Source organism: Zootermopsis nevadensis, unplaced genomic scaffold (genome assembly GCF_977971745.1).
Source record: "Zootermopsis nevadensis isolate Lab colony 2312 unplaced genomic scaffold, Znev_1.0 Znev_ptg000013l, whole genome shotgun sequence".
Taxonomy (NCBI): domain Eukaryota; kingdom Metazoa; phylum Arthropoda; class Insecta; order Blattodea; family Termopsidae; genus Zootermopsis; species Zootermopsis nevadensis.
In genome coordinates, this window is record NW_028259145.1 from 6,427,614 (window position 1) to 6,439,982 (window position 12,369).

Below are 12,369 nucleotides of genomic sequence, written 5' to 3' on the forward strand. Positions count from 1 at the left end.
TGAACTTTAAAGTGTGCAGATATAGCCTCCAAGATGCTTCAACGCAAAGAACAAAATGTTATCTCTGAAGCAGGTTTTACCAACAAACGTTGCCAAGGCCAATTGCAATGGGGGGTGAAGTCAACACACTGAAACTCGAAGCACTTGAAATGGCAAACAATTGGGGAGCCAGCAGTATAATTTTGCCTCAGTTAAAGCCCTGTAGAACAGAAAAACGTTCACACTACTTCCTTTCAGATCTAGAAAATAGTTTCAAAAGTATTGTTTTCATCCACTATGGACAAATTACTTCGGCAACCAAAAAGCCACTTCAAAACCAATCAATGAAGTAAACATTGTCAAACCTATGACTCCTCAAGCACTTATTTCAGTGAATGATGAGGAGAAAAGCTGGTGCAGGTGTACCCAGAACTTTCTTAAAATTTTCCAGGACATTTATCATCCCACAGGTTTTGTGTGAAACTTAAGTTCGTGCAAGATCTTGCCAAGTTCGTTCTGATCACAAATCACATTTCATCTGGATTCCCTCCTTCATTTTTCATCCTGACTATTCATGTAACTATAGGATTGGGTGAAAGTTATAAAAAATTGATTATTGTGCCATCACAAAAGCAGGTGACCTGCTGCATAAGAATGCATTTTTGGTTGTATCAAAATCGCACAACAGTATAGTGACTGGACGACTGGGATTCGATCCCTGATGGGGGCAGAAGATCTTTCCTCTATCCTTTGCATCCAGACTGCCTGTGCGGCCCACCCAGCCTCATATCCAATGGGTACCATTGTTCTTTCCGGGGGTAAAGCGCGGCCGGGGCGTGAAGCTAACCACTCACCCTTATCTAGTGCCGAGGTTAAGAATGAGTAGGTGCTGCACGACTTCTCTCCCGAAGTGCCAATATGAAATTTAGGTCAGTATGAGAAGAGATGAAATCTGCAATACATGCTGCCACTTGGAAGTTAAAACTCTGCCCATACGTTTTGTAGTTTCATCTATAGGGACAACTCATTACAGCATTGTCAATTAAGTAATTGAAATTTCTTTTGGTTTCAGGGATTTTGTATTATATAAGAAAACCTTCTGGACTATTAAAATCATACACAGAGAATCCACATTCGACAGTTAATATCTGTGCGCCAAACGCTATTATTCTTAACCACTTCTCCGGTTCCATTGTTTCTCCAAAACTTGTAAATCTGCATTGAACTAGGTCTCTGCTGGCGACATAGTACTCCATCATGAATATATTGCGGTGCCATCTATCCACAGATAGAGTCAACTACTACAGAATGGCGTGGTACATGCAGCCATTGCCGGAAACGCATTCGGTGAAAACGTTCACTAGCTAACTGTCAATACCCTTCTCATTCCGTACTCGGCCGCAAATACTTTTACTACAGATGAATTCGATACTTTGTCCATACACACAGCAGGGGCAAAAGTACAAAAATCGTTCCTAAGATCCACTTCATTTCAGCAAAGGAACTACTATTTTGTCAGTTTTAAAGGGTACTGACGATAGTGTGTTACAATCGGGATCACTAAATTCTTGGACTATGTCCATCGTCGGTGTATTTAAAAAGAACACTACGTTTCGGAACCTGAATCTGCTTCCGTCTGCAGGTTAATGAGGTGAGAGGGGCACCTACTCAGTTGGGTCCGATAGAAAGAACTAACCTCAATCATTGGACCCAACTGAGTTGGTGCCCATTCCGTTTTTTAACCTGAGGACAGAAACAGATACAGCTTCCCGAAACGCAGTGTTCTTTTTACAAACACGGACGATGGACATTGTCCAAGAATTAAGTGATCCCGATTTACTACATTAATATCCATGAAATATTGTAGCATTTCAGTAGTTAGTGGTGTTGCCAAGGTAATCTCTTTCTCCATTTAATGCTAATCAGTACAGAAAAACTTCGCATACCCTTCATTTGCTCTGAGAACGGGAAAAGTTCTTGTCTGGTAGTAGGATTTCAAACCCGACGTATAGTAGTATATTTCCTAATGGTACATAGATGGTAGCATATACGTAGATGGCAGCACTAACGTTTCCAATGAATAATGTATGATGACCTTCGCATGACTCTGTGTTGCCGAGGCGGAAATAATCAATAAGAACGGATAGTGCGTATGAATACATTATGTTGCATAGCATTTAGTTTTCTGTAATATTATACATAATTAAAGTAGTCAGGCACTACGAAATACTGCCGTACAGTAAATATTTTGCACTACTCACATATCTTTGGTTTTAACTATAATGTTTTGGTTATAAATGTTTGTGATTATATTGCGCGGAAGGAACGTCGGTGTATAGGTTGTTGTGGCCGGAACGAAGGCGAGTGTTTCATATCTTAATGTATATTTTATGTTTTATTTAATTGTGTAAGTGTGTAAAAGAGAATACTAGTTACATTTGTATTTTAACTTTTAATTCCATTTTGTGTTACAGGTCATCGTTGGCAAAGTAAGAACTAAGTCATTATGACCCAGTTTCTTCCACCAAATTTGCTAGCCCTTTTTGCCCCACGCGATCCCGTACCATATCTTCCTCCACCAGATAAATTACCCCATGAAAAGAAAAATCGTGGTTATGTTGGAGTTGGCTGTTTTCTTCAGTATTTTGAGGTAAGTTAGTTCAGTGTACTGTGTTCGAGCACCTTACGAATATTGTATCTACCGCAGGGTTTAATGTGCTTCAGAATATAAATAAAAGGCTCCACCGGACGTCTGGTAATATTGTACACAGTTGCGATTACATCAACAGGACTTTTAAATTCTAGCCTTTTTGCTTATAAATTTCAATAATAATGTCCTGCATTTTAGATCTTGTTACTTTTTTCAGAACTCTGTCATAAAAAACGTCCAAATTTACCTTAGCCTTCACACCCTTTGCCAAGTACACAATTACTGAAGTATGCAATATTATACTTAAATTTGTAATTGTGCTTGTATGAATGTTATTTTCATGTTTCCTGCAGTCTGTTTTTATTTTGCCACACATGTTATTACAGAAGGTGGTGATAACCTGCAATGAAGAGACATTTGTTAACTGGGATTGTTAAAAATTCTTACATCCATTTTGAGATAAATTTATATTAAATTATATAATTCATAAGACGATGGTTTTTTATAAAAAAATAAAGGTTGCACTTTATAATACCATACTTTGTGTAATACCACAGTGGATGTTAATTGCACAAGAGTTGGTGTATTATCTAAATTGAGTTACTTTGCTTTATGTCCGCTGGCTTAAGTTGAGGTGTCCGTTGTTGGTCTACAGTGATCTGTGGTTGCGTTGTCTGTGCCTGTGAACTTCAGGGTTGCGTTACCAAATCCTTTGTTTTTCATGTTAACTGACTGGAATATCTTAAAATTTCCACTAGGATCCAAAGGACACTCCTCCTCCTACCAGGGTGGAAACAAGGGATGAGCGACTAGAACGAAGGAGACGAGAGAGGGCAGAACAGGTTGCATATAAGCTAGAACAGGAGATTGCTGTGTGTAAGTTCAGAATGTGGGCACCCTTAGCAATAAGTTATTAATATTAAATCAGAACTGGAATAATTCACGTAAAAGTGTACATTATGCTCTCCATCACTGATATGTAGAGAGATATTTATCTCTGTATCATCAATTGTAGAGGAAAGTGTATTTTGCAGAAAATTCCATTTTTTATGTATCATTGAGCATACATTTTTTAATATGATGATGTCATCGTAGAATGCAGTGTTTGTCATAAGTGTTAAGAAATATCTTAAAGGAATGTGCATGTTTATTTATCTAATATTGTTTGCTTGTTTTTCCAGGGGATCCTCACAGTATTCCAACTGCTACTGGTGATCCTTTCAAAACATTATTTGTAGCTCGCATTGTAAGTCTTAGAGGTCAACTTTTTTATGTCAGAAGTCAGTTATTTCAAATTTTGGTTGCACATGTGATGTTAATAATATATGCATTTGTGTTTGTTTCAGAATTATGACTCTTCAGAATCTAAATTGCGAAGAGAGTTTGAAGTGTATGGACCAATTAAAAAGGTAGAATTTGTAGTGTTAGTGTATCTAAATCTGTAGCTTCAGTTATCTGTCAGTCATTGTTTTGTATTTCATGCGAAACAATTTCATTGTTAAGCAAATTTCTTGTTACCCATTTAGATTCCCTTATTATATCCCTTGTCTGGTGCAAGGGGTGGGAAATAGGAGATAAAAATGGTTTGGGGGAGGGGGGAGGCAAGCGACAGTCTGACGACTGCGAAGCAGTGCCAAAATCGCAAAATTTTGATTGAAATTGACCGATGAGTCAGAGGTACTTACTGCCTCTATGATCGTCAGGGCAGTGACTTATCGCAGCATTCCAGAAGACAACCATCTTCACTCTAGCTGCTGTGAGACGCTGAAATCTCGTGGAAAAGACTTTGTCGTGAGACATGGCACCAAAATAGTATATAATGAATGCATGACTTTACTGTTGTTCCCCTAGACCAGTGGTATTCAACCTTTTTTGTTCGCGTACCCCCAGATATAATGAGCCGGGATAGCTCAGTCAGTATAGTGACTAGCTATGGGCTGGATGGCCGGGGTTTGATCCCCGACGGGGGCAGAGGATTTTTCCTCTAGCCTCTGCTTCCAGACCGGCTCTGGGGCCCACCCAGCCTCCTCTACAATGGGTACCGGGGTCCTTTCCCGGGGGTAAAGTCGGCCGGGGCGTGATGCTGACCACTCACCCCCATCTAGTGCCGAGGTCAAGGAAGGGAGGAGCTATACCTCCTCTCACCCCATGCGCCTATATGGCGTATAGCGGAATAAACTTTACTTTACCCCCAGATATAATTTTTCTTCAACTTTGTACCCCCAAAGTTGTTGGTGTATAATTCAAGTTATACATAGTATATAATCTACATCTAAAATAAATTAAATAAATTACATTACTGATTATTCAGTGTTTATCATAAAATAATTTTTTTTTTTTTAAATTTCATGTACACCCTGAGATGTCTTCGCGTACCCCAGGTTGAATACCACTGCCCTGCCTGTGCTTTATATAGGCAGCGTACTAAGAACTGATGATTTTAGCGCTTTGTTGCCAATGGGAGCACAGCTGACAGAGAATGAAAAGAGCACTAGTGACCTTGTTGTGTTTCAGGATGTAATTTTGCATGACGCTGAAAGGATCGGACTCGTTTTTGCCATTATAATTAAATAACTGTGCTGTGGTGGCAGGCATGTATGTGTTGGGTTTTGGCGTGTATGGTTGTGAACCAAAATGGGGTCGTGGAACATTTTATCGAAAACAGAATGACTGTAGAAGTTTTCTTTTATGTGTACGAATATCTGCCTTTCATGAGAAAACTGACATCTGTTATGTTATGGCATGTTTCAGATTGTGGTGACTCACAATACAGTAAATGGCAAGCCACGGGGTTACGCGTTCATCGAGTATGAACATGAGCGGGACATGCACTGTGAGTAAAACTGGACTCCCTTGCTGCTGGGTTGCCCACTCAGATGGCACAGTTAAGAGATCAGAAGATCCAGTTAAGTCAGTCAGTTGACTTGTACATTACGTGTTATTTTACTGTGGATTTAAAATCTAGTCGGCCAAGTGGTAGGACGTGCGTGCTTTTGGATGAGTCGAAGTTGTTCGGGGCAGTATTAGTGTCGAGACCTCGATGCTACTCTGCGCAAGTTAGTTTTGAATGCTATCTTGTTTGTCATAATTTAAATTCTGAGATTCACTGTTCCTATTTTGAATATATGGCAAGGCTCAAAAAAAAGAAGAAAAGAAAACAGACTGTGTGCTTGGTGGGAACAAATGTTGGCCGTGTGTTTCTAATATTCCATCACACTTTTTTTCGTGTCCAGTACACACCATTCAGCATGGTGTGCATTGGTGGTTAGCAGGATTCACGACCCATCAGTACATGGGTTAGACCGAGACCGCGACATTTAACGCTCCTGCTGTGACCCCCTTTTTGCGAGATGATGATGAAAGTGGAGTAATCGTTGGGATGCCATGGAGAAACCGGAGGAAAACTCCGTGATGCCGAGACCACGGCCTTGCCAAACACAAGTTGTAAATATGAGCACCACTGGGAATAGAGCCCGGGACCGCAGTATTACAACCGTGGCGGTTCCTCATTACCTTATGTTGTATCTGCAGTTGTTTGAGTGGTCCAGGAACTTCTGAAAACTTAACTTGGCCATCGGAAGTGGCGTAAATGAATATGGCTCTTCCCGAGTCCATCTTGATCCATGTCCAGTAAGCACTTGTTGCTGTCACAGTCTTTTTATCCTGAGGAGAATGATTTTGGATTGCTTTGTGCACTAATGAGCCAGCATAGTTTGCCAGAGAGAAATATTAATACAGGTTTTTATCTTGTTCTTGGTACAGCATGGCGGGCTGCTGGCAACTAGTGCCCCCCTTTTGTGTGCAAAATCCAAACATTGCTGGCTAAAATAGGTTTGTATGTGTGGTAAGACCCAACATACAAAGAAGTAAAAGAGGTTTAGTATTAGTATCCAGGGTTTTTCAGGTAATTGGGGGGGGGGGGGGTTAACAGTGTTCTCTGTCTCCATTTTTGTAGCTTTGGCACAAAATGTGCAACTACACATTGGTTTGCAAGCTGTGTTGAGGGGTAAGGTAGAGGGCAGATAATAAATATTTAAACCCTTTAATATTCCCAAATCTGAAGTGAAACAAAACATAAATATGACTGATGCAGGAGGGCATGAGCTTTGTATGTTGCAAATGTTACATTTTCTGTTCCACTGACCTAATGAAGAGAGGAAAATCATTTGATTTTTTTTTTAAGAATATATAAATTACAGGAATTGGGTTTCCATTAAATGTGTGGGAGGTGGAGCATAATATATATTTTTAATGCATAACTCTTGTAGTTGAATGACATTACACTTGATTTAATGGTGAGGAAATTCAGACTTCTCTTGCATCAGACAAACTACTGTCTTCTCATTGTGTAACATCTTCTTATTTTTGACAGTGAATCAGTTATGGGCCGTGACTAAACTAGATGAATGTGTGAGAATGCATACTGTTGTGCATATAAAAATTTAGCAGGGCTGCCTACAGTTGTGTTCACTCCCTTTAATAAGATTCATTTAGTTCTTGTCCAGTTTTGGCATTCATACCGTCATGTTTTTGGAATTTCCCTACTGCATTGGTTCTCAAACTTCTAGTGCTGCAGCACCCTCGAAAAAGGAACTTGGAAACAGTTTGTGTCGTACCGACCTAATTTGACCGGTGGACGTGTTTGCTCGCCACCAGCTGCTTTCTTTTGTTACGCTTTGCATTAAGCCCATTTTGATATTTAATTTTTGTTGCTGCGTATATTGAAGATGCTATTTCACGAAGGTATCTTGATCAGAATGGAGGTAGCTTCTTCACAGCTGTGCTTTAAGTGTGTTCATGCGAGAACAAAAATTTTTGAGAGGAATTTGCGTGTTTATATGAACACCTTGCAGACCTCTGTCTCTTGAAATTTTCATTAATTCTCCATACTGTTTTGTTGATCTTTGCATGAGAGGGAACATAAATGTGTTTTGTAACCTGTGAAAACTTTTGATCACAGGTGGAAAATACTTTTCCGCTGTAACTTAAAGATCTCTTAAATATTTCATTATGTCTGAAAGATCATCTTTTATCTAACTCATATTCATTCAGAAAATAATTCAGTGTTGAAAAACAGTGTCTTGATATTTTTTTCAATGCTTGCCCCCCAAAATTGTTTTGTGCATAAGAAAGTCTCAGTTTTTCATGTGCAGAGATAATTGAGATACCCATGTCTTTGGATGAGAAGTTTAGTTCATATGTTTTTGTATAAATATCCCCTGGGTGCGCTAACCTCTGGATTCACGCAGCTGTGACGAAAGCTTTGAAGGCTTGGTCACTGTTGAATATCAACGTTTCCGAGTGCACCGCGAATACATGAACCGAAATTCTGCCTTATGATAACGTCAATCCTCTGCGTGCACCAGTAGATAAGTAGAACTGCTACCTATTTCATCTTGCACCTCACTGAAAATTCCTAAATTCAGTGGTCTCAGTTTTATAAAATTTATAATTCTCCCAACCTTGTTTGTGCGTTTAAATGTTAATTACTGCAAGAGCTTGGCAGTAAATGATAATGTCGGCTGTTGTAGGGAATGTGACTAATTAATAGAATCCCAGGCTTCCATGGAATGCAGTTTGAGAAACACTGCCGTAGTAAATAGGGCAGCCCAATATTACATTATGTATGAATGCTTGGTGGTATAGTTTAAGATTCTCATATATAAAGGGTGGGTTTGAGCTGATTTGCGCGTGGTTACGTAAGTAAATGGCGCACCAGGTAAATAAAACAAAGGAGGAATCCGTCCATCTGTTCGTTTGGTTCATCTGTTGCGCGAGAAACTCATCTAGAAATACCACCTCACAGATTTGCACTTTTCATGTCCCGTAAGTAAAGATTGGTAGGTATACACGGTACTGGTTATTATGTTCACAACTGCAGTGTGTAGCCTCTTTAATCTTGCATGATATCAAAGGATATGTAACCAGTTTCTCATTAAATATCTCAGTGGGCACACTACTTGAAATGTGAGCTATTGTGAAAGTAAATTGCCCATTCAAATTTTCGTGTGCAATGATGTGGAATTATATCCCTGTTATAAATACGATATTTGTGACCAACTGAATGGAAGAAATATGGGTGGGTATTGCACAGGTAATGATGAAAGTATTATTTGTTATACAAACTAGATTCTAATTCGTATGACTTTTCTGTTTTTCCTTCCATGACGTCTCCTACCATGTCCTCTTGTATTCTAGCTGCCATTACCATCATCCTGTGCAGAAAATGGCAGTTTTCAGGAGTGCCCAGTCAGGAGACTTTTAACCATGGAAGTTAATCACAGAAGGTTACAGTTCTCTTTTGGTTCATTAACTGCTAGCAGTATGTACGTGTATGTGCATGTACACACACACACACGTGCACCTTACCAATCATTCCTTAAATGTGGCTGTTACATGTTTGTTAAATTGTGTTATAAGAACTGATACAGGTAAGGATGGAATGGTAAGATTAAGAGTAGAAGTGTTGTGATTTCTGTTTCTTCTCATCATTACTCACGTATTACAGCTGCCTACAAGCATGCTGATGGTAAGAAGATCGACGGCCGACGTGTGTTGGTAGACGTTGAGAGAGCACGTACTGTTAAAGGCTGGCTTCCAAGACGTCTTGGTAAGTTGACTATAAAATTGCAGAAGCTTCGCATTAGTACAGAAGGTTGCACTATTCCTAAACCTGAATAATAAATCATATATTTTTTTGTGTGTGTTTTAAGGTGGTGGTTTGGGTGGTACTCGACGAGGAGGCCCTGATGTGAACATCAAACATTCGGGACGTGAAGACAATGAACGGGAAAGAGAACGATATAGATTGGAAAGAGAGCGTGAATCTGCCCGTGGTGGTGGCAATCCTGACAGGGATCGTGTAGAGAGAGAGCGGCCTGACAGGGAAAGAAGGCGCACTCGAAGCAGGGAGAGGGAGAGGGTTGATAGAGAGAAGCGCAGGAAATCCAGAAGGTATTACAGCCGTGTGTGTCATAATTTGTAGGCTGTCTAAAGTATTTATATGTGAATTACCTGTATTCAGACATTCATTGTTTGGTCCTCATGTAGTCAGCTGGCAAATTTGTAAATTAATCTGGTTTCTTTTAGTCGTTCGAGGGACAGAAAACGTCGTCGCAGCCGTGAACGTGTTAAGGAGAAGGATCCGGACATTGAAGAAGTTGAACGAGATGATCGTGACCGAGTTCGTGACAGGGATAGGGAGCGCGATCGGGAAAGAGACCGCGAACGTAAGCGAAGGCGTAGCCGTTCCAGAGAAAGAGACAGAGAACGTGAGCGTGGTGACAGAGACCGTAAAAGGGATAGAAGAGACAGAGAACGTGATAGAGGAGAAAGGTATTTGTTGTGACAACATCTCATACATTCTGCTTTAATAGTTGCTTATTTTAGTTACCACATGTAAAAACCTTGATTTTATTTTGTAGGGATGTGAAGGATCGCAGAGATCGTGAGTTTGAGCGTTCAGAAGAGAAAGAAATCAGAATCAAGCAAGAACCACCAGATGGTAAGTTATTTTTCTGTCACCACCAGCCATGTCACTGTTGTGTGTGTATCCTGCCCCAAATATCATGTTCACTTTTGTGCAGATCGCTTTCGGAATCATCTGCCTACCTTGTTGTTCCAAGTCAAATGAACACGGATCAAAATGACAAGTTTGAAGACCAAGAAAATATAACTGTGTTGATATATTGGTGTAATATACGTGTCAAATCTTACAATGGGCCTATTGGGTTAATTCTCCATGGTGATATTATTACCTGGTCAGACATGCATTAGACACCCTGTCCATGCCAAGGTCATTGGCCTCTGATGGCTCTGGCACCATTTTTAAAGGTCCAGAGTCAAAGGAGAATGCACCAGAATTATTCTGTGCGTACATTTCATAGCTTTTTTTCTAAACATCTGTGGCGACAGTATTGTGTTCCTGATTTCTTTATTTTGGACTTAATTATTCTCGGAATACACTAAATTTGTGTTTTGAATTGTGAATCGAGGAAAACTTTGTCATGCAGGTTGCTGTGATAGTTTCTTGTTTGTTGTTTCTATGGACTGCAGGTCTGTGAACTTTCCACGGGTGCATTAATGTCTAGTACTTTTGTGTGATCGTAGTAACATGGTCGTTTGTCACGCCATACTCTAAAATGTTTTGTTACAGATTATCCTGATTATGCTGCAACAAATTATGAGGAGGGAAATTATGATGATACCACCGTTAAGTACGAACGAGATGATGACAGATACCAGGAGGGAGAGGAGGAAAGTGAAACTAATGGAAGAAATTACAATAATGAATATGAAGGAGAGGATTATTGAGGATGCAGGCCTTTTAAATGAGATTTCTTTAATTTGTGGAGATTGATACATTCTGCTGTGTAGGTACCTCACTGTATTGTGTTCTTTCCCGAGATGATGTTTTACAACTGACTTTAATCCAATAAGGAACAAAGAAATATAGTTTTCCCATTTAGTGGTACAGATTCATATTTCTTGTTAACATTCTTCTCATCTAGACACGTTTATGTGGGAAGTGGTAATGATATGTCATGTACATTAATGAATGTAAATAGTTTTTCCGTTAGTTCTTTCTATTTGCTTACATTGTACTGACTGCATTAAAAGGTGCTTACTGCTAGTGTCGCGTACATATACAAATTTTTAAAATGTGTCATTAAGTAAATCAGTGAAATTGGCATTGACAGTGTTACATATTTCAATAAGTAAAGTTTCTGTAACTATATTTACTAACAGAAAGTTTGTACAAGTATGTGAGAAATGGTACTTCTCAAATGCCAGACACGTCGTTTTTGTAAAACTGATTTTCAGGTGGAATGGTGGTAAATCTAAATCACCATTACAGTCTGAAACGACATAATAAAGGTAAAGCTGTCACTGTGCTTTACTAAGGATCCTGCGATGCAGATATATGGAGGAGTGAAGCTCTAGCTCGGCACTGGTAGGAGGTGAATGGTCAGCCTCATGTCATTACCTTGTCTCTGAGGAAAAACTGTGGGTAGGAGGCTGGGTGACACTGGAGCCAGTCTCGACAGTGTGGTGGGGGTGAAGAGAAAACTGCCTTGTCAGGAATTGAACCCAGGTCATGCAGCCCATAGTAAAATTGTACAAAATTAGTGTGACTCCAGGCACCTATAGTAATCACTGGTGCCATTCACATGGGTCAAATCCTGGCAACATACCAGAATTGTTATGCTGTGCTTACATTTCCTGATTTCTTCTAATTCTAACCCATTTTTTAGGGAAAGGGATGTAGACTTGTGAGGTCACCATGCTGTGTGTGTGCATCCAGTCCTTTCAACTTCTGAAGTAAATTATCATTTTTCATTACCATGAAATGCAGAAATGTATCAATGCAAAGACACTTGGTTTCCAGCATTAGCACACCATTTTTGATGGACAGATCGTTGCCCTTCTATCAAGGACGGAGCCATGCAAGCCCAATCTTTGAGCTGCCTTTCATCCGACCTGGTTGGTATGTGCCGCCTAGGTCAGCTGTTTATCAAGGGTCATCCACACATCTTTAAAATATCTAACGGCAATCATTTATCACTAGATTAATATGAATTGAGTATTCAAATTGGCAACAATGAGCCATTTGTAACTTCTACATGCCCTTTCCAGCAAATTAGGTAACAAGTAATTGAACCATTTGTTCTTGCGGGTCATTTGAATCCAGACTTTTATTACTGCATTTTCTATAGGAAGACCTTCATCTTCAGACCAAA

General features: G+C 39.7%; 1 protein-coding gene across 1 annotated transcript; it reads left to right on the plus strand.

The window, feature by feature from the left end:
- Nucleotides 1-2,182: 2,182 nt before the first annotated feature.
- On the plus strand, nt 2,183-11,262 carry LOC110828913 (U1 small nuclear ribonucleoprotein 70 kDa). Its single transcript, XM_022062099.2, has 11 exons — nt 2,183-2,339; nt 2,454-2,629; nt 3,388-3,505; nt 3,811-3,875; nt 3,976-4,038; nt 5,381-5,462; nt 9,138-9,239; nt 9,343-9,583; nt 9,719-9,964; nt 10,054-10,133; nt 10,785-11,262. Exons 2-11 carry the CDS (start codon nt 2,486-2,488, stop codon nt 10,940-10,942), a joined length of 1,299 nt encoding a protein of 432 aa, XP_021917791.1. The 5' UTR covers nt 2,183-2,339; nt 2,454-2,485; the 3' UTR covers nt 10,943-11,262.
- The last annotated feature ends 1,107 nt before the right edge of the window (nt 11,263-12,369 follow it).